We start from the raw sequence: 20,946 nt of genomic DNA, 5'->3' as shown, positions 1-20,946 counted from the left end.
ATTTATCTGAAGAAATTCAAAACACTAATTTGAAAAGATATATGCACCCCTCTGTTCATTGCAACAGTATTTACAATAACCAAGATATGGAAGCAACCTAGGTGTTCATCAATAGATTATTTGCTTAAGAAGATATGGTACATATATACAATGGAATATTACTTGGCCATGAAAAAGAATGAAATCTTACCATTTGTGACAACATGGATGAACCTAGAGGGTATTATGCTAAGTGAAATAAGTCAGACAGAGAAAGACATACCATATGATTTCATTTATATGTAGAATCTAAAGAACAGAATAAATGAACAAACAAATCAGATTCATAGGTACAGAGAACAGACTATAGTTGCCAAATGGTAGAAGAGTTGGAGGACTGGGTGAAAAAGGTGAAGGAATTAAGTACAAATTGGCATTTACAAAAAAATCACAAGGAGGTAAAGTACAGCTTTACCATTTTATATATAGAGAGAATATAGTCAATAATATATATATATATATATATAAAACCCTCATATGCAAATAGACTGAATGGCGGAACAACCCAACAACTGGTTGCTATGACCACCAGGGGACACACGCAGAACATGGTGGACGTCGGCCACGGCAAGATGGTGGAGCAGATGAGTGGGGGTGCCAGACCAAGGCAGGGCACTGGTCGCTGTCATCGGGGCAAGCCTCTGGTGGTTACTGAAATGCTTTGCTCCCACGTGCCACGGTCCCACCTGGCGCTCACACCTGCTGCCAGTGCCATCCCCACTCACACCCACTGCTGGTGCCAGAGCTGCTGCTTGCACCCACTGCCTGGCGCCGGGCCCGATCGCTTGGCACCATCAGTGGGTGTGAGCAGCAGCTGCTAGCCCCAATCTCCCCTCAGGGCTTCTCCACCTCCCCCTGCTCCTGAGGAGCTATTGGGGCCAGCAGCCGCCTCTCGCACCTGCTGCCAGTGATGGCCCCACTCACACACACAGCCGGTGCCAGAGCTGCCACTTGCACCCACTGTCAGTGCCCAGCGCCAATCCCGATCACTTAGCACCGTCAGCAAGTGCGAGTGGCAGCTGCTGGGCCCAATTGCCCCTGAGGGCTTCTCCACCTCCCCCTGCTCCTGAGGGGCAATTGGGGCAGCAGCCGCTACTCACACCTGCTGACGGCGCCAGCCCCACTTGCACCTGCTGCTGGTGCTGGCCCCAATCACTCTGTGCTGTCAGCGGATGCAAGCGGGGCCGGCACCATTAGCGCATGGGAGTGGCAGGAGCGGGGCTACCAGCAGAGAGAGGACTGGGGGCTGCAGCCAGAGGGGCTGGGCAGGGGGGCAGAGGATGGGCCTAGACCTGCCACTGTGCCCACCCAAGCCTTGCAGCCCACAGTTCTTTTCAAGGTGCATGAATTTGTGCACTGGGCCCCTAGTATTGTAATAACTATGTATAGTACTGCACTTATTGGGGGATCACTTCATAAGTTATATAAATGTATAACCATGTACCATACACCTGAAATGAATATAATATAATATTGAATGTCAACTGTAATTGAAAAAATAAAAATGTCAAATATACATTTATTTGAAGCAAATCAATATCACATATTACAAGGGACATCCTTTTTAGCTCCAGTCTGAGCTAATTGCCTAATAGTAATAATAATAATAACTTCCACTTACTATGTACCTTCCATGTGCCAGAGATTTAATATGCTGTAGCTCCTATAGTTTATAGGCTATAAGTATTATATCTGATTTACAGATGAGGAGACCACAGTTCAAATTAAGTAATTTGCTTAAAGCCACAAAGTCAGTTAAGTGGCAGAGCTGAGATTTGAACTAAAGTCATTCTAATTCCAAAGCCTTTACATATATTTCTTTTATGGGAGTCAATATTTGGGGGTCAAGAAGGAAAAGTGAGTTCTGGAAGCTGCAGCAGTGAACATAACTACTTCCCTAATTGTTTTCTGTCCCTAGTATTTGGGGGTATTCATCCACCGCTGTAGCAGTGATTAAAATCTTACCTGGAGCCTCTAGCAGGTTTGGCTCAGTGGATAGAGCATTGGCCCATGACTGTAGGGTCCCAGGTTCAATTCCAGTCAAGGGCATGAACCTCAGTTGCAGGCTCAATCCCTGGCCCTGGTTGCGGTGCTTGCAGGAGGCAACCAATCAATGTTCCTCTCTCTCTCTCTCTCTGTCTCTCCCCCTCCCTTCCACTCTCTCTAAAAATCAATGGAAAAATGTCCTCGGGTAAGGATTAACAACAAAAATCTTACCTGGGGAACTTTTCCAATCTCCCCGAACCCAGGTCACCTCCAGACCAGTTAAATCAGAGTGTTGGGGGGTGGAACCCATCCTCTGCTTCTGAAAGCTCCCAGGTAACTTCGATATGTAGCCAAGGCTGGAACCTTTGAAGTCTTGATTGAAGAAATTAAAGTGCTTTAAGAGCTTTTCTATTCTATTTCCTGCAAACAAGATTCAATAACAGAAACCAAGATGGCAGCATAGGTAAACACCTAAACTGCTGCCTCACACAACAATTTCAAAACTACAACTAAAAGACAAAACGGACATCATCCAGAACCACAGGAAAGCTGGCTGAGTGGAAATTCTACAACTAGAAGGAAAGAGAAAAGCACACGGAGACACAGAGGAGCTGCAAAAGGCTGAGGTACAGAGACGCGCACGAGGAGAGGACTGGCGGCTGAGTGTGTGGCTGGCTTTCTCAAGTGGGAAAGAGACGGAAGCTCCCAACTGCGCTGAACTCCAGTTCTGGGCAAGACCCGGTGGACCCAGACTCATACGGGGGGAATCTGGACTGTCAGGAGAAGAGAAAAGCACACTGAGACTCAGGGGAGCTGCGAAAGACAGAGGTCTGGAGGCGCGCATGCGCAGAGAGGACTGACTGCTGAGCACACGGCTAGCTTTCTCAAGCGAGAGGGAGACGGAACCTCCCGACTGCGCTGAACTCCAGTTCCAGGAGAGACTCTGGGAACCCAGACTCATTTGGGGAGAAACTGGACTGTCTGGCAGCAGGCGGAACTCGAGGGTGGCTTTCTCTCAGAGGTGCTTGCAGCGATTACCAAGGGACACTGAGACCCAGAGGCATCATAGGGCAGTGCTGATGGGAAGCCAAGGCTGTCTGCTCCACCCTGAGACTCCGCCCCATCCAAGCTGAGCACAGAGGCTTTTGTAATTTTGCAAGTCTTGTCTCATAAGGGTGTCTCCAGCACAGAAGTTCTCCCAGTGTAGACACAGCTGATTCTCACAGCCAATTGGCCTGGAGGTCAATTCCTCCCAGTGATACCAACAACAATCAAGGCTTAACTACAACAAGATTATGCACACAGCCCACAAAGGGGTGTACCAAGAGTGACCACCTCAGGTAACTGGGGAGACTGAGCCACTGGGCCCTATAGGATACCTAGCACATAAAGCCACTCTATCAACTCAGGGAAGCAGCCAAAATGTGGAGACAAAGAAACATCACAAATGAAAGAAATGGAGGAAAGCAAACAACTGGATATAGAGTTCAAAACCACGGTTATAAGGTTTTTCAAGAATTTCCTAGAAAAGCCCGATAAATTTAGCGAGACCCTCAAGGATATGAAAAAAGACCAACTAGAAATTAAACATACACTGACTGAAATAAAAAATATTATACAGAGACCTAACAGCAGACTAGAGGAACGCAAGAATCAAGTCAAAGATTTGAAATACAAAGAAGCAAAAAACACCCAACTGGAAAAGAAAAAAGAATCCAAAAATTTGAAGATAGTGTAAGGAGCCTCTGGGACGACCTCAAGCGTACCAACATCTGAATTATGGGGGTGCCAGAAGAAGAGAGAGAGCAAGATACTGAAAACCTATTTGAAGAAATAATGACAGAAAACTTCCCCCACCTGGTGAAAGAAATAGACTTACAAGTCCAGGAAGCGCACAGAACCCCAAACAAAAGGAACCCAAAGAGGACCACACCAAGACACATCATAATTAAAATGCCAAGAGCAAAAGACAAAGAGAGAATATTAAAAGCAGCAAGAGAAAAACAGTTAATTACCTAAAGGGAGCACCCATACGACTGTCAGCTGACTTCTCAACAGAAACTATACAGGCCAGATGGGAGTGGCAAGAAATATTCAAAGTGATGAATAGCAAGAACCTACAACCAAGATTACTCTACCCAGCAAAGCTATCATTCAGAATGGAGGGTCAGATAAAGAGCTTCACAGATAAGAAAAAGCTAAAGGAGTTCATCACCACCAAACCAGTATTATATGAAATGCTGAAAGGTATTCTTTAAGAAGAAGAAGAAAAGGTAAAGATAAAAATTATGAACAACAAATACATATCTATCAACAAGTGAATCTAAAAATCAAGTGAATAAAAAATCTAATGAACAGAATAAACTGGTGAATATAATAGAATCAGGGGCATAGAAAGGGAGTGGACTAACAATTCTTGGCGGGGGGAAGGGATGTGGGGGGTGCGGGAAGAGACTGGACAAAAATCGTACACCTATGGATGAGGACAGTGGTGGGGAGGTAAGGGCAGAGGGTGGGGTGGGAACTGAGTGGAGGGGAGCTATGGGGGGAAAAAAGAGGAACAATTGTAGTAATCTGAACAATAAAAATTTATTAAATTTAAAAAAAATACATATATATATGATTCAAAAACCTCTTCAACTGCTTTTATAAAGCTGAAGTACAAGACTTGCTATTTCTTTGGAGCACAAACACACCAAAAAATTTCAGGTTACCTTATATCTGCTCTTCAAAACCAGAGAAAATAGAGGATGCTAATGGTATGAGGGACAGAGAGATGTTGCAAGCACCTATCACTGTGATACGTCATAAGTCACTTCACATGATTTTGAAAGTCATTTTTAATATAGCTAGTGAAATCAGTTGTTGAATTAATCAGGCATAGTCATAGGCAAAGTTGACCCAGGACATTTAGAAAAAGTCAAACCAGACTTTAAGGTAACTATAAATATTATGTCATCACATTTTCTTACAAAGAGCCTCAATGAAAGGTTTCTGCTTTTTCACATGGATGAAGGTAACTCTAATAAAGGCAAGGACCCTCCCTCACCTCATTTTCCCACGGGAATAGGAAGCTATCCTTTTACTAACCTCTCACCCACCCTGATTTTAGACCTGTGTTATTACAGCATGTGATCTATGCATCCCATTTTAAAATGTAACTGATCCACGCCCAATTTCACTCTGTTCCATGCATAATTCTCTAAAAGTGGGCTGTATCATATGCTGGGAGGTTTTCCATGTCTCAGGCGACATTAATGTTGCTAAAACTATGCACAATTTTCATACTTAAGAGAATGAAAATACAGCATTATCATAACCCAAAAAAAAAAATCATTCTTTTCTGAAAGCCACTGACAAATGGTGCATCCTGACCACTGCTCGTCTGCTTCTGTCCTGTCCTAAGTAACAGTGCTCAATGTTTGCTTACAGAATGACGTGGCTGCACTTCTGAAACCAATATCGGAAAAGATTCAGGAAATCCAAACGTTCCGAGAGAGGAACCGGGGCAGCACCATGTTTAACCATCTCTCAGCCGTCAGCGAAAGCATCCCGGCCCTGGGGTGGATAGCTGTGGTGAGTCGGGTGCAGTGTGGGCCCTGCACCTCGTCACATTTGTGGAGCCTTTCAGAGAAGCCACGGCTCCCTGCAGGCTCCGGCCTGTGTCCGCTGCACTGAAGGCAGAGGCTGTGCAGGCGGAATGAACAGCTCTTGTGCTGTTCAAAGGTCGGTGCTTTGTGTTCTCCGATGTGCAAAGTGTTTCATCAATCTTAAGCAAAACTTGTCTCCAACTTCCAAGTCAACATCTCCATTGCTTTCTTCTTCTTTAAGGCATTTCATTTCTTATCCTATTTTTTTTTCCTTCTATGCTTGGGTGATGGTGCTGTTCTCTCAGTCCCCCAAACCCGGCCCTTATGTCAAGGAGATGAATGATGCTGCCACCTTTTACACTAACAGGGTGTTAAAGGACTACAAACACAGGTACGTGCAGTGTGTTAAATTAAATTTCTAGTTAATCGTTTATTAGGCATTTGTCCTAAAACTCAATATAGTTCATTACTGATTCCTTTCAAGGGCTATTAACTAATTTACTATAAATGTTAATGAAAAATCCTATATTTGCAGGTAAAGCAAAATGGAAAGTGAAAACAGTTGTCCAGATATATGTGTGTTTTAGAAAGCCTGCCTCAGTTTTCTTATAATGAATAGACTCTCCCACTTGAATGCATGTCATCTGTACTAATTCCCACTAATAATGCGAGAGCTCTGTGATGATTTGTGATAGACCAGCCCTATGTGGCCCCAAAACTTTTACACTGATCAAAATAGAGTTGGTGGGTGAGCAGAGAGAAGAAAGGAGGAATCGGGAAATGAGGTATAAATGAAGAACAGAAATGAGATGAGACAATAAACCAGGCCAATTTGAGGGAAACCAGAGATTGCGTTAAGATGAAATGCAATCGGGGTGGACAGAGAGACATCTGTAAGAACAGCAGCCACTCAGAGGGCTGCTGGAAGTGCAGATGAGTCTGAACCAAGGGGTATGCCCAGAGAACCAGCTTCTAAATTTTAAAATCATTGCTTTCTACAGCCCAAATCATTGATCTTAGACTTAACCTAGGGTTAAAATTGAAAATGGGACCAAATGGGCAGACACTAGAGCTGAATATCAGGAAAACGTCTCCGAAACTACAGTGCTGCCTTCATAGTTTATTTATCCCATGCTAGCAAAAGAGTTCTTGTAGCTTTTAAGAAGGGCAGTTTTAGGAGATTTAAGCATGCCTGTTTCCTTTTACACCCACCCCCAGCCCCACCCCGGGGAACTTTCAATAAAATAATTATTATACACAGTAACAGACTTCCTACACCCAGAGAACTGTGGTTGAGGTGACTGTGCCCAATGATGCAACTCCAAATGTTGCCGTGCTGTATTAGAGACTATAGAATTGTCCAATATGAATGAGAAGAAGCATCAACAATGCAAGACAGCCTGCTCTTCTTACATAAAAATAACAATTCAGAAGTGAAGTTAAAAAAGCTGGACATAAAATTATGTTGGCACGAACTTATGCCCATAGTGACTTCCACATCATGAAAGATCTTCTGTGCCTAGACTTTTTTTCAGGACTGGACCCCTTGGGCACCACCTAGGTCTCTGCTCTTTTGCATATCACCCTTGGAGGTCATTCCTGTTTTTCTATTATGTCATCAGCTGCTGGCCTCCTCCCAGTCCCTATCTGAGTGTGTGTTGGGGCCATGGGTGTGATTCTCTCCAGGTGGCAGCACAGCCAGGAGGGCTGTGGTTTTTTGCTTTTTGTATACACGCCCCTCAATGTCAGCTATTGAGTAGAAAATATACTGCTGGCAGCATCAGGGACAACTCAACTACACTTAATGGACCACCTGAAGACTGTATCAGAAGCTGGGGAAATGCAGCCAGAGGTGTGAATTCATTCACTTCACTTCCAGAAGTAGTCAAACTAGTCCCAAGTCACTGGTCGTACTTCCAGAGGTGCTAACCTGACAGAAGCAGAATACTGCACACTGCTCACCTAACACCCACTTATGGGTGCACCCAAGCCAGCTGTAGTGAACTCTGCATCTCTGTAAATAACCCTTATGACTGGCTCAGCTGGTTGTTTGGCTCTTTTTCAGTAAATGAATAGAGTAAATTAATTATTTTGACTTTATAGAGGAATGGCCTCTCCGAGTCATACTCATTAAAATCGCATGCCCAGAGGGTAGGGGAGGCTGGGGGAAGGTCAATGGGGGGGGGGGGGGAAGGAGATATATGTACTAATATATGTAATACTTTAAACAATAAAAATATATTAAAAATTAAAAAAATAAAATCAGTAAATAAAAATTGAATAGATAGATTAATTAATTAATTAATTAATTAAAATCGCATGCCTTCTTCCAGGGTAAATGAAACTGAGGATGGGTTTGCAGCTCCTGATGTGTCTGTCGTTGGGTCCTGCTCGATGTGTTGTCTCATAGAGGCTGATTTCAGGCTAGAAGACATCATATTGTTATTCCTTCTTATTTTGATAGACTTTCTTCAAGTCAAAATCGTAATAGTTAAAAATGAATTTGCATATATATGTTTGGACTTCATTGCTTGTAAAAGTTTTTAAATAAAAAGTATATTAAATATGCAACCTGCTATTTCTAGAACATCTATAGACGTGTGTGTTGTATGTACATACACATATGTGCATATGCAATATATGTATTAAATAATCATATATATAAATATGTGTGTACATTACATTGAAATGATTTTAGTGTTTTAACAATAGCTGTTGTATATACTGCCTCCTATGTACAGGGCACTATACTAAGACCCTCACACTCCATAGGATAAAGAAACTGATGCGAGATACATATGGAACTACACTTAGCCTTTCGGGTTTTGACTATGAAAGTGCAAGAAAGTGAAAATGAGATTTTTCACAGATTTGATTAATATAATCAGTAAATCTGAAAATATAGAACAAAACCACACTCACATTTTTCCTCTTTGATGGGTAGATAATGACTTCAGTTCCCCATTTCACTTATCTTCAATGGCATGACTTAATACAGTGGGATTCTACTGTGCTGGTGGTACTTTTCATGGAGCATTTCCAGGAAAACAAAACAAAATATGTCCAGAAAAACGTCATTGTTGACAAGAGCTTTAGTAATAGAGATCTCCTTCAGTGATTGTCTTCAGATTAATGGCCCAGGTTCATGATTACGTTTTTGTTAACTGAGATCTCATCAGTCGCATTTACCACTACTTCATTCAAAATGGGGAAAATGTGTGGGTGAAAATTATCCAAAGAAAATGCAACTATTTTTCCCTGTCTACAAGTTAAATATTTCTAAGTCAACTCAATCCTGTATGTTAATCCTGTTGTAAACGGTAAGCATTTACTACACCGTGGCTCAGCAAAATTGGGATGAAAGTACTGGTAATGCCCTGCCTAGCTCACATTGTGGTTGTGAGTATCAAATTAAGGTAATTTAAATGAATGTTACCTTTAGATGTATGAAATGATACCCATTTGTAGAAAGTCATTTTTCTTTTTTTAATATATATTTTTATTGATTTCAGAGAGGAAGGGAGAGGGAGGGAGAGACAGAAACATCAATAATGAGAGAGAATCATTGATTGGCTGCCTCCTGCACACCCCCCATTGGGGACCCAGCCCGAAACCTGGGCATGTGCCCCAACCAGGAATCAAACTGTGACCTCCTGGTTCACAAATTCGTGCTCAACCACTGAGCCATGCTAGCTGGGTTGAAGTCATTTTTCTTATAACAGCAGTGTCCTTACCAGTTGAAAATCCTCCAATTTGGTTATATTTCAACTGAATAACTCAACCAAATTATTAGAAAACAAACCAAAGGACATTTTTTCTTTTCCATTGTCCTTCCTGAAAACACATAGCTTTTCATTGTGCATTGGAAGCAATACAGAAAGGAAGGGTCACCTCTCTACAGTCATCTTCCCATTACAGGTGACATGAGGACACGTGACCTGAGTCAAATTGGTTCTGTGGGTCCACCTCCATGATCCTCTCTGTTCCCCACCTTCAGGGCACTTGGCTCCCCTCAGGAGAGACCTGGAATGCCTTTCTTTCAAGGTTCTCTTTGGAATCAGTTCACAGTGACCAAACTAGAAAAACAATTGCTCCAAGGTCATCCAGCCTTAGTTACCGGATTATCATGTGCCTCCCTGTTTTTCTTTTAAATCTGATTTTAAATCCTAACTCCATTCTCATCCATTCTCTTTCATAATAAAGTGATTTACGCCATGTGGATTGGGTGAAGTCATATTTGAACATCTGGAGTGAGCTTCAAGCATACATCAAGGAATACCACACCACAGGCCTTACTTGGAGCAAAACAGTAAGTACCAAGCCTTCTTTCATCGGGCTAACAAAACACCACAGAAGTATTCATTCTGGTAGCCTAGTAACCTCACACTAGAATTTACTTCAAGGAAAGCATAAGATAAAACATACATGTAGAAACTGCTTATGAAAATGTCATTTGTCATAGGAAAATCTGGGAACTGCCTACATGACATACAAAAGAGAGTGGGAAAGTTGTCTATGGTAAGAACCCTGGGCAGCTGTTAAAAATCCTTTCCTATATAATAAAACCCTAATATGCAGATCTACCGAATGGCGGAGTGACCAGTCGCTATGACGCGCCCTGACCACCAGGGGGCAGACACTCAACTCAGGAGCTTCCCCCTGGTGGTCAGTGTGCTCCCTCAGGGGCAGCGCCACTCAGCCAGGAGCCAGGCTCACAGCTGGCGAGTGCAGCGGCGGTGGTGGGAGCCTCTCCCACCTCACTGCAGGTGGGCGGTAAGGAGCAAAGGGTCCTGGACTGCAAGAGCCCCAGACTAAGAGAGGGATATCTGACTGCTGGCTTAGGCCGATCCCTGGAGTGCACGAATTTCATGCACTGGGCCTCTAGTAACATTATAATTACATGGGAAATGATTTTGTAGTCAGTTTAGTGCTAGAGTGCAAAAGTTTATGCATCCTAAATGGCATATATTATTAAGAAACTGTGTCATAAAAATGGAAGGAAGTAGGAAGGTTTGAAATTGTTATTAATTTTAAGGAAAAAGAATTACAAATAAAATGTATTTTTTAAGGTTTTTGCTTTCTCTTCTGGTGTTTTAAAGTTTACAGAATAATATGTTTGAATACTTAAGCTATTCTACTACTCTGTATGATATCCTAGTCCTGGGTTAAAATCCCAGGCGGTGTCTATTCCCACTTCAATTTCTGCATGAGATGTTGATCTGACCTTTGCCTTCTTCTTCAGTTTTCTCTCTTACCCTCCCTTATCTCACTGCATCCCAGCACTGCCAAACTGCTCATGGAATCCTGACCACATGCAATGCTTAGGCTGAACCAAATCAAATTTCAAATTTCATATGGGTCAGCCTTTACTGCAATGTCCCAAACATATAGCATGCTATGTGACCTGAGTTCTCTGGGGGAAGTACCCCTTCCCTCTTCTCCAAGACTCAGCTTCAACATCACTTCTTCAAGAATTTTCCATTCATCTTTACTGGCTCTCTATCTGGAATGGATGGCCCTCCCTCTATGCCTCTTTCATAGCTTTATTATACCTCAATCATAGCTTTCAGCTTATAGAATTGTAATTTTTTTGTGTGCTTCCAGAGCTCTCTCATTCAACTGGAAACTCATCTCTGTCTTTAGCCCCTACCATAGTACCTGGCAAGGAGTAAGTACTCAGTAAATAGTTTGAACTAAATTGTGAATTAGGGGTCTTTTAGTATCTTCTTTGACCTTTTAAGACTATGTACTTGTTTGGGAAATGCTTTCTCATGGAAAAATCCCTTCTGTTAGGGATGAATGTTACTTTTCAGTGGTCACAGTGGATGGTCTAACTAGAGTAAACACTGAGATGAAATGGCATATTTGTGAATTCAATTTGAGGGTAGAACCCACACTCTCCTGATAGCCATACTGTATCACCTAACCTCATTCTAAATGTTAATGTTAGTACATTAGGCTTAATAGGAAGGCAGAGTTTGTGATTTTTCAAGGGAGTGTGGGACTTATGCATTTGTTCCCCAATGCTTGTACAAATGTTAACATTGACCCCTAAAGACTGACACTTCTTTTTATTTTCTACTTTGCCTATTTTCTCCATAAACTGAAATGTATAGTGTGAGATACAATAACACAGTTGATTATTTTTCTTTTGCTCACAACTTTATGATTTCTGAAAGAAGAGTTCATAAATATTTGAAGGGTATGTGTGGAAATGTGTAGGTGGAATTATTTTTCATACATTTCCAATGAGATGCTGTTTGTAACAGGTGAATTTGTCATCAAAGAAAATTGTCACAAGTTTGCCATGAAGATAGGTGATCATGAGAGAATAACAAACTAAGCAGCAATGGTCTTTGGATATCTCATTATTTCACGGTAGATAAATGGAAAAGGAAAAAGAATCAATTTATTGAAAATAATCATGTGAACAAACAAATGTTAATTCTCTAATGGTGCCCATGGAAAATGAATAGAAATTTAATTTTAAATGATTTGAATACTTTTAATGCAATATGCAAAGCTGAGTAATTTTGTTTTAAATGTAAAAAAAATAATTGATTGGGATTGGAACCAAGATGGCAGCATAAGTAAACGCCTGTACTCACTGCCTCCCACAACCACATCAAAATTAGAATTAAAATACTGAACAATCATTCAAAACCATCTGAAATCAGGCTGAATGGAAGTCCTACAACTAGAGAGGTATAGGAGAAAGCACACTGAGACTGGTAGGAGGAGTAGAGGTGAAGAACAGGCTGGTCCGACACCACGTGTGGCATCTTTTTAATAGGGAGGTATATCTCCAAGGCTTCCTGTGAGAAGCAGGGGGTCCCAGCTGCACACCAGACCCCCAGCCCAGGGCCCGAGAGCTGGAAATAGAAGTCCTCCTAACTTTAGGCTATAAAAACCAGTGGGGATTGTGGCTGAGTAACATAGAGGCTGCTGGAATCCCAGGTGTTCCTCTTAAAGGCCCAGACATGGGAGAAACCAAGATGGCGGCATAGGTAAATACCTAAACTGCAGCCTCGCACAACAATTTTTTTAATGTAATAAATCTTTATTGTTCAGATTATTACAATTGTTCCACTTTTTTACCCCATAGCTCCCCTCCACCCAATTACACCCCACCCTCTGCCTTTACCGCCCACCCCCCGTCGTCATCCATAGGTATACAATTTTTGTCCAGTCTCTTCCCAGACCCCCCACACCCCTTTCCCCTGAGAATTGTCAGTCCACTCCCTTTCTATGCCCCTGATTCTATTATATTCACCAGTTTATTCTGTTCATCAGATTTTTTTATTCACTTGATTTTTAGATTCACTTGTTGATAGATATGTATTTGTTGTTCATAATTTTTATCTTTATCTTTTTCTTTTTCTGCCTCTTCTTAAAGAATACCTTTTAGCATTTCATATAATACTGATTTGGTGGTGATGAACTCCTTTAGCTTTTTCTTATCTATGAAGCTCTTTATCTGCCCTTCAATTCTGAATGATAGCTTTGCTGGGTAGAGTAATCTTGGTTGTAAGTCCTTGCTATTCATCACTTTGAATATTTCTTACCACTCCCGTCTGGCCTGCTTAGTTTCTGTTGAGAAATCAGCTGACAATCATATGGGTGCTCCCTTGTAGGTAACTAACTGTTTTTCTCTTGCTGCTTTTAATATTCTCTCTTTGTCTTTTGCTCTTGGCATTTTAATTATGATGTGTCTTGGTGTGGTCCTCTTTGGGTTCCTTTTGTTTGGGGTTCTCTGCGCTTCCTGGACTTGTAAGTCTATTTCTTTCACCAGGTGGGGGAAGTTTTCTGTTATGATTTCTTCAAATAGGTTTTCAGTATTTTGCTCTCTCTTTTCTTCTGGCACCCCCATAATTCGGATGCTGGTATGCTTGAAGTTGTCCCAGAGGCTCCTTACACTATCTTCATATTTTTGGATTCTTTTTTCTTTTTGCTTTTCCAGTTGGGTGTTTTTTGCTTCTTTGTATTTCAAATCTTTGACTTGATTCTTGCAATCCTCTAGTCTGCTGTTAGATCTCTGTATAATATTTTTAATTCCAGTCAGTGTATGCTTAATTTCTAGTTGGTCCTTTTTCATATAGTAGAGGGTCTCACTAAATTTATCGGCCTTTTCTAGAAAATTCTTGAAAAACCTTATAACCATGGTTTTGAACTCTATATCCAGTTGTTTTCTTTCCCCTGTTTCTTTCATTTGTGACCTGTTTGTCTCTGCATTTTGGCTGCTTCCCTGAGTTGATAGAGTGTCTTTGTGTGCTAGGTGTCCTATAGGGCGCAGTGGCTCAGCCTCCCCAGTTACCTGAGGTGGACACTCTTGGTGCACTCCTTGTGGGCTGTGTGCACAGTCTTGTTGTAGTTAAACCTTGATTGTTGTTGGTATCACTGGGAGGAATTGACCTCCAGGCCAATTGGCTGTGAGGATCAGCTGTGTCTACTCTGGGAGAACTTCTGTGCTGGAGACACCCTTATGAGACAAGACTTGCAAAAGCCTCTGTGCTCATCTTGGATGGGGCGGAGTCTCAGGGCAGAGCAGACAGCATTGGTTTCCCATCAGCCCTCCCCTAATAGGCTCCTGTGTCTCAGTGTCCCTCGGTAATCTCTGCAAGCACCTCTGAGAGAAAGCTGTCCTCGAGTTCCGCCCGCTGCCAGACAGTTTCTCCCTGAATGAGTCTGGGTCCCCAGAGTCTCGCCCAGAACTGGAGTTCAGCGCAGTCAGGAGTTTTTTTCTCCCTCCTGCTTGAGAAAGCCTGCCGAGCATTCAGTTGCCAGTCCTCTCCGCGCACTCGCATCTCATTACCTCTGCCTCCTGCAGCTCCTCTGAGTCTCAGTGTGCTTTTCTCTTTCTTCTAGTTGTAGAATTTCCACTCAGCCAGCCTCCTGTGGTTCTGGATGATGTCCGTTTTGTCTTTTAGTTGTAGTTTTGAAATTGTTGTGTGAGGCAGCAGTTTAGGTATTTACCTATGCCTCCATCTTTGTTTCTCCCTCACACAACAATTTCAAAACTACAACTAAAAGACAAAACGGACATCATCCAGAACCACAGGAAGGCTGGCTGAGTGGAAATTCTACAACTAGAAGGAAAGAGAAAAGCACACTGAGACTTACAGGAGCTGCAGAAGGCAGAGGTACGGGAGCGCGCACACGCGGAGAGGGTGGGCAACTAGATACACGGCTGGCTTTCTCAAGCGGGAGGGAGACAAAAGCTTCTGACTGCTCTGAATTCCAGTTCTGGGTGAGACTCTGGGGACCCAGCTCATACGGAGAGGAACTGGATTGTCAGGCAGCGGGCTAAACTCGAGGACGGTTTTCACTCAGAGGTGCTTGCAGCGATTACCGCAGGACACTGAGAACCAGGGGCCTCTTAGGGCAGGGCTGACGGGAAGCCTTCGCTGTTTGCTCCACCCTGAGATCCCGCCCCACAAAGCCATTGCTAATGGCTCCGCCCTGAGACTCAGCCCCATCCAAGCTGAGCACAGAGGATTTTGCATATGAATGGTCTGGTCCTATGAATTTTAAACTTACCTAACAAACTGCAGCTGAGTCAGTGAGACCCAGAACATCCAAAAGAAGGCCCAAGGGCCCATAGCAGCTTGCATTGCTTCACAGCTGGGCCTCATCTGGGCCCCTCCAAAACCCAAAGAAGAGGAATCTGCAGATCTTTCCGTGGCTCCTGCTGAGTGGCCTCAGGCAGAGGCTAAATTAGCCAGTGTACCCAGTGGTCAGAGTGGGACCATCCAGATTACAACTCCTCAGATCCATAAGGGACACACTTAGGGGGCAGACTCAGTGAGCACCAAAGCCCCAGTAAAGCAAGTCTTGTCTTATAAGGGTTTCTCCAGCATAGAAGTTCTCTCATCATAGACACAGCTGATCCTCACAGCCAATTGGCCTGGAGGTCAATTCCTCCCAGTGATACCAACAACAATCAAGGCTTAACTACAACAAGACTGTGCACACAGCCCACAAGGAGTGCACCAAGTGTGTCCACCTCAGGTAACTGGGGAGGCTGAGCCACTGGGCCCTATAGGACACCTAGCACACAAAGCCACTCTATCAACTCAGGGAAGCAGCCAAAATGCAGAGACAAAGAAACAGGTCACAAATGAAAGAAATGGAGGGAAGCAAACAACTGGATATAGAGTTCAAAACCACGGTTATAAGGTTTTTCAAGAATTTTCTAGAAATGGCCAATAAATTTAGCGAGACCCTCAAGGATATGAAAAAGGACCAACTAGAAATTAAGCATACACTGACTGGAATTAAAAATAATATACAGAGATCCAACAGCAGACTAGAGGATCGCAAGAATCAAGTCAAAGATTTGAAATACAAAGAAGCAAAAAACACCCAACTGGAAAAGCAAAAAGAAAAAAGAATCCAAAAATATGAAGATAGTGCAAGGAGCCTCTGGGACAACTTCAAGCGTACCAGCATCTGAATTATGGGGGTGCCAGAAGAAAAGAGAGAGCAAAATACTGAAAACCTATTTGAAGAAATCATAACAGAAAACTTCCCCCACCTGGTGAAAGAAATAGACTTACAAGTCCAGGAAGCACACAGAACCACAAACAAAAGGAATCCAAAGAGGACCACACCAAGACACATCATAATTAAAATACCAAGAGCAAAAGACAAAGAGAGAATATTAAAAGCAGCAAGAGAAAAATAGTTAGTTACCTACAAGGGAACACCCATATGACTGTCAGCTGATTTCTCAACAGAAACTATGCAGGCCAGACGGGAGTGGCAAGAAATATTCAAAGTGATGAATAGCAAGAACCTACAACCAAGATTACTCTACCCAGCAAAGCTATCATTCAGAATTGAAGGGCAGATAAAGAGCTTCATAGATAAGAAAAAGCTAAAGGAGTTCATTACCACCAAATCAGTATTATATGAAATGCTAAAAGGTATTCTTTAAGAAGAGGCAGAAGAAGAAAAAGGTAAAGATAAAAAATTATGAACAACAAATACATGTCTATCAACAAGTGAATCTAAAAATCAAGTGAATAAAAAATCTGTTGAACAGAATAAACTGGTGAATATAATAGAATCAGGGACATAGAAAGGGAGTGGACCGACAATCCTTGGGGGGAAAGGGGTCTGGGGGTGCGGGAAGTGACTGGACAAAAATCATACACCTATGGATGAGGACAGTGCTGGAGAGGTAAGGGCAGAGAGTGGGGTGGGAATCAGGTGTAGGGGAGCTATGGGGTGGGGGGGAAGAGGAACAGTTGTAATAATCTGAACAATAAAGATTTTTTTTTTAAAAAAAAAAAAAAGGGCCCACACATGAACTTACATGGTCTCATTTTCTCTGAGCTCCAGCACTGGGTGGTGGCTTTGGTAGAAACCAGGGACATATGGGGAAGAACTGGACTGTCTGGCATCAGGGCAGAAACTCGGGGTGTCTTTCTTCCAGACAGGCATGCTCCTATGGGTCATTGTTCCTGTGCTGAGACTTCCCATGTTGCAGAGCTGAGTGGCAGCCATCTGAGTTTCCATCAGCATGGCCCACACTGTTCATTCCACCTGGTGATTCCCTGAGACCCTGTCCAATCCAATATGCAGCCCCACCTAAGCTGTTTGCAGCTGCTTTTCCATATGAATGGCCCATCCTGGCTCAGGCTTCAGACTTTGCTAAAATCTCTCAAATCAGCAGCTGGTGTCATCGTGCCCCAAACCTATCAATAAAAGGCCCAAGACCTGGCACTAGCAGCCGCTTTCCTTGCTTCACAACTGGACCTTGTCTGGGCACTTCCAAGCCCCAAACAAGTAGCAGCCACCTGCAGATCTCACAAAGGCATTGTCTGACTTTGTACCTCCTGGGAGGCTCCATAGCCAGTGCACCCGATGGTCAGCTTTAGACCATACCAGATTACAACTCTATACATCCACAAGTGACACACTCAAGGAGCAGACTCAGTGAGCACCAAAGCCCCACTGAAGCAAGTCCTGCTGCATAGGGGTGCCTCCTGCAAAGCAACTCTTCCATTGTAGACACATCTGGTCCTCACAGCCAATTGGCCTGGGGGTCAATTCCTCCCAGTGATGCCAACAGCAATCAAGGCTCAGCTACAAGACTGTGCACACAGTCCACACAGGGGCCTACCTAGAGTGCCCAGCTCAGCTGGCTGGGGAGACTGAGCCATTGGGTGCTACAGGACACCTAATACACAAGGCCACTCTACCAATTCCAAGAAACATAACAGCTCTACCTAATATGTAGAAATAAGCACAGGGAAGCAGCCAAAAATGTGATACAAAGAAACATGTCACAAATGAAAGAAATGGAAGCAAGCAAACTACTGGATACAGAGTTCAAAACAATGGTTTTAAGGTTACTCAAGGATATTAATGAAAGCTCCAAGGGACTTAATGAGAGCTTCAAGGGAAATAATGAGAGTATCAAGGGACTTACTAAAACTTTCAAGGATCTTAGTGAGAATTTCAAAGACATGAGAAAGGACCAGACAGAAATTAAGCATGCACTAACTGAAATAAATAATAACAGTAGAGTAGAGGATTCCAAAAATCAAATCAATGATTTGGAATATGAGGAAGCAAAAATCACCCAATCAGAAGAGCAAAAAGAAAAAAGAATTTAAAAAAAAATATGACGATAATGTAAGGAGCCTCTGGGACAACTTCAAGTATACCAACATTCACATTATGGGGGTGCCAGAAGGAGAAGAGAGAGAGAAAGATATTGAAAACCTATTTGAAGAAATAATGACAGAAAACTTCCCCTACGTGGTCAAAGAAATAGACTTACAAGTTCAAGAAGCACAGAGAACCCCAAACAAAAGGAATCCAAAGAGGACCACACCAAGACACATCATAATTAAAATGCCAAGGATTAAAGACAAAGAGAGAATCTTAAAAGCATCAAGAGAAAAGCAGTTAGTTACCTACAAGGGAGCCCCATAGGACTGTCAGCTGATTTCTCAACAGAAAATTTGCAGGCCAGAAGGGAGTGGCAAGAAATATTCAAAGTGATGAACAGCAAGGACCAACAATCAAGATTACTCTAACCAGCAAACACTCATTTAGACTTGAAGATCAGACAAGAAAAAGCTAAAGAAGCTCATCACCACCAAACAAGTATTACATTAAATGTTGAAGGGTATTCTTTAAGAAGAGGAGGAAGAAGGGGGAAGAGGAAGAAGAGGAGGAGGAGGAGGGGAGAAAAATGGCAATAAATGCATATCTACCAACAAATGAATCTAAAAATCAAAATAAACGAACAGAAATGCAATGAACAAAATAAACTGGTGAATAAAATAGAATCAGAGGCATGGAAACATGGAACAGACTGACGAATCTCAGGCGGGGCGGCGGGGGAGGGGGCAGGAAGAGATTAACCAAAGATCTTATATGCGTCTATGCATTACCTATGGACATAGACAATAGGGTGATGAAGGCCTGAGGTGGGGCGGGAACCAGATGGAGGGGGACAATGGGGGGTAAAAGAGGGAACATCTGTAATACTCTCAACAATAAAGATTTTTTTAAATATATATTTTTATTGATTTCAGAGAGGAAGGGAGAGGGAGAGATAGAAACATCAATGATGAGAGAGAATCATTGATTGGCTGCCTCCTGCACGCCTCCTACTAGGTATTGAGCCCACAACTCGGGCATGTGCCCTTGACCAGAATTGAACCCGGGACCCTTAGGTCCACAGGCCAATGCTCTATCCACTGAGCCAAGCCGGCTAGGGCAACAATAAAGATTTTTTAAAACAATTTATTATTAATTATAGATAAATAAATTAATTATAGATAAATTATGTTCATTAGAAATATATGCCTTGTAACAATGACTTTCAAACTTTTTTTAAGGCAACCCATAGAAAGAAATACATTTTACACACACACACTGTACCCACAATACTAAAATAAGTTTCATAAAACAATAGTTTTTCTTACCACATGAATGCATTCAGATATTTTCTTTTACGTTTTATTTCATTTTTTTATAAAATTCTGAGTGAGACTCACTAAATTCATGACCCACTGATGGGTCATATTCCACATTTTGAAAAACATGCTATAAAACAAAAAATGTTATATTTGTGCAAAATGTAAATGATCCTTGGAGCATGTATTGGGCAGCATGGGTTGCCATAATAAAACAATGACAGCTATTATTTATTGCGCACATGTCGTGCTCCTGGAAAATTCTATTCAAAATGGTGATCATTATAAAGCAGAGCATCTACTTCATTTTTTTAATAGAAGAGCACTATGATAAAGTTTTGGCCAGATATTAAAAGTGAGAAATGACTGTGGTAAGAAAATGTTGGTCCAGAGATAACGTCATATGTACAAAATCTTCTGACAAGTTTTAAGACATATACATAGAAATCTATTTCCTCATATTTTTGTTCCCTTCTTAGATTTGGTGTAAAAAAGAACTATTAAAAATATTTTTAATTATATTTTTTAATTTAAATATAAATGTTAAGTATTTTGAGTAACAGGTTTTCTTCTTTCAAATTGGATTTTGAGATTTGCGCTCTGGGGTTTGAGTGAGCAGCTGACTGCATGCCTGCTGCTGAGCCTGAGTTTCCAAGGGTACATGCTCTAAGAAAGATCATCCCCGACTTAGCAACTGGAACTGTATTTGCCTGCTCCCACCTCCTAACCTTTGCGTCCAGACTGCAGCTGTGTCAGACAATTGTTCCAGCCTTCAGTTGTCATGGCAAAATGAAAACTTCGCGGCCAGCGGTTTTTCAGGACAGTGATTGGCGCGGGGTCCCTGTGTGCACAAGTGTGCTGGCGCGGGTGGGGGTGCGCTGGGGTAAGAAGCAGCTGCGAAGTAATGCATCCGGGATTTCTCCTGGCATTCACTGTGGCAAATGGAATCTTCTCTTTTCTGCAACATGGCCGTGGACGAGGGCTCTACACCAAAAATTTCTTGCAGTTTGGGGGTAGTTTAGTTATCGGGAACTGTTCTCCATATTAATTTACATAGTTTCCTCATGTGCACTAGTCTCAAATGCACTTTGTGGAATAAATTGATCTTTTGGCAGGAACCCAATACTGTTCATTATTATCCCGGGCAGTAGGTCAGATTTGTAATATCCGTTGGCAGTTCCTACAAATCAGATAACCAACGCTGAACCACTAAGGCCTAATCTTCACACTTATAATTACCGAAATAACTGATCTTTCTATGAATTGCCCAGATCAACATTCCAGCTGTTACTCTGTTCTGTGAGGATCTGGCCAGAAAAAAGGTCATGAAAAGAAGTTCACAAATAGGATAACGTGCAGTTGTTTTCTGCAATTTCTGATGTTAAACTTGATGG

General features: G+C 42.3%; 1 protein-coding gene across 1 annotated transcript in view; it reads left to right on the top strand.

Annotated features, from left to right (window-relative positions):
• CAP2 (cyclase associated actin cytoskeleton regulatory protein 2) overlaps positions 1-20,946 on the top strand; it is a 150,456-nt gene that overhangs the window by 96,686 nt on the left and 32,824 nt on the right. The window contains exons 5-7 of the mRNA XM_080654089.1: positions 5,458-5,601; positions 5,921-6,006; positions 9,819-9,924. Coding sequence (XP_080510215.1) covers positions 5,458-5,601; positions 5,921-6,006; positions 9,819-9,924 — 336 coding nt within the window. The remainder of the gene's footprint in view (positions 1-5,457; positions 5,602-5,920; positions 6,007-9,818; positions 9,925-20,946) is intronic.

Source organism: Plecotus auritus, assembly GCF_963455305.1.
Source record: "Plecotus auritus genome assembly, chromosome: 2".
NCBI lineage: Eukaryota > Metazoa > Chordata > Mammalia > Chiroptera > Vespertilionidae > Plecotus > Plecotus auritus.
Note: the sequence above shows the minus strand (reverse complement) of the source record. Positions and strands in the feature narration are given on the sequence as shown.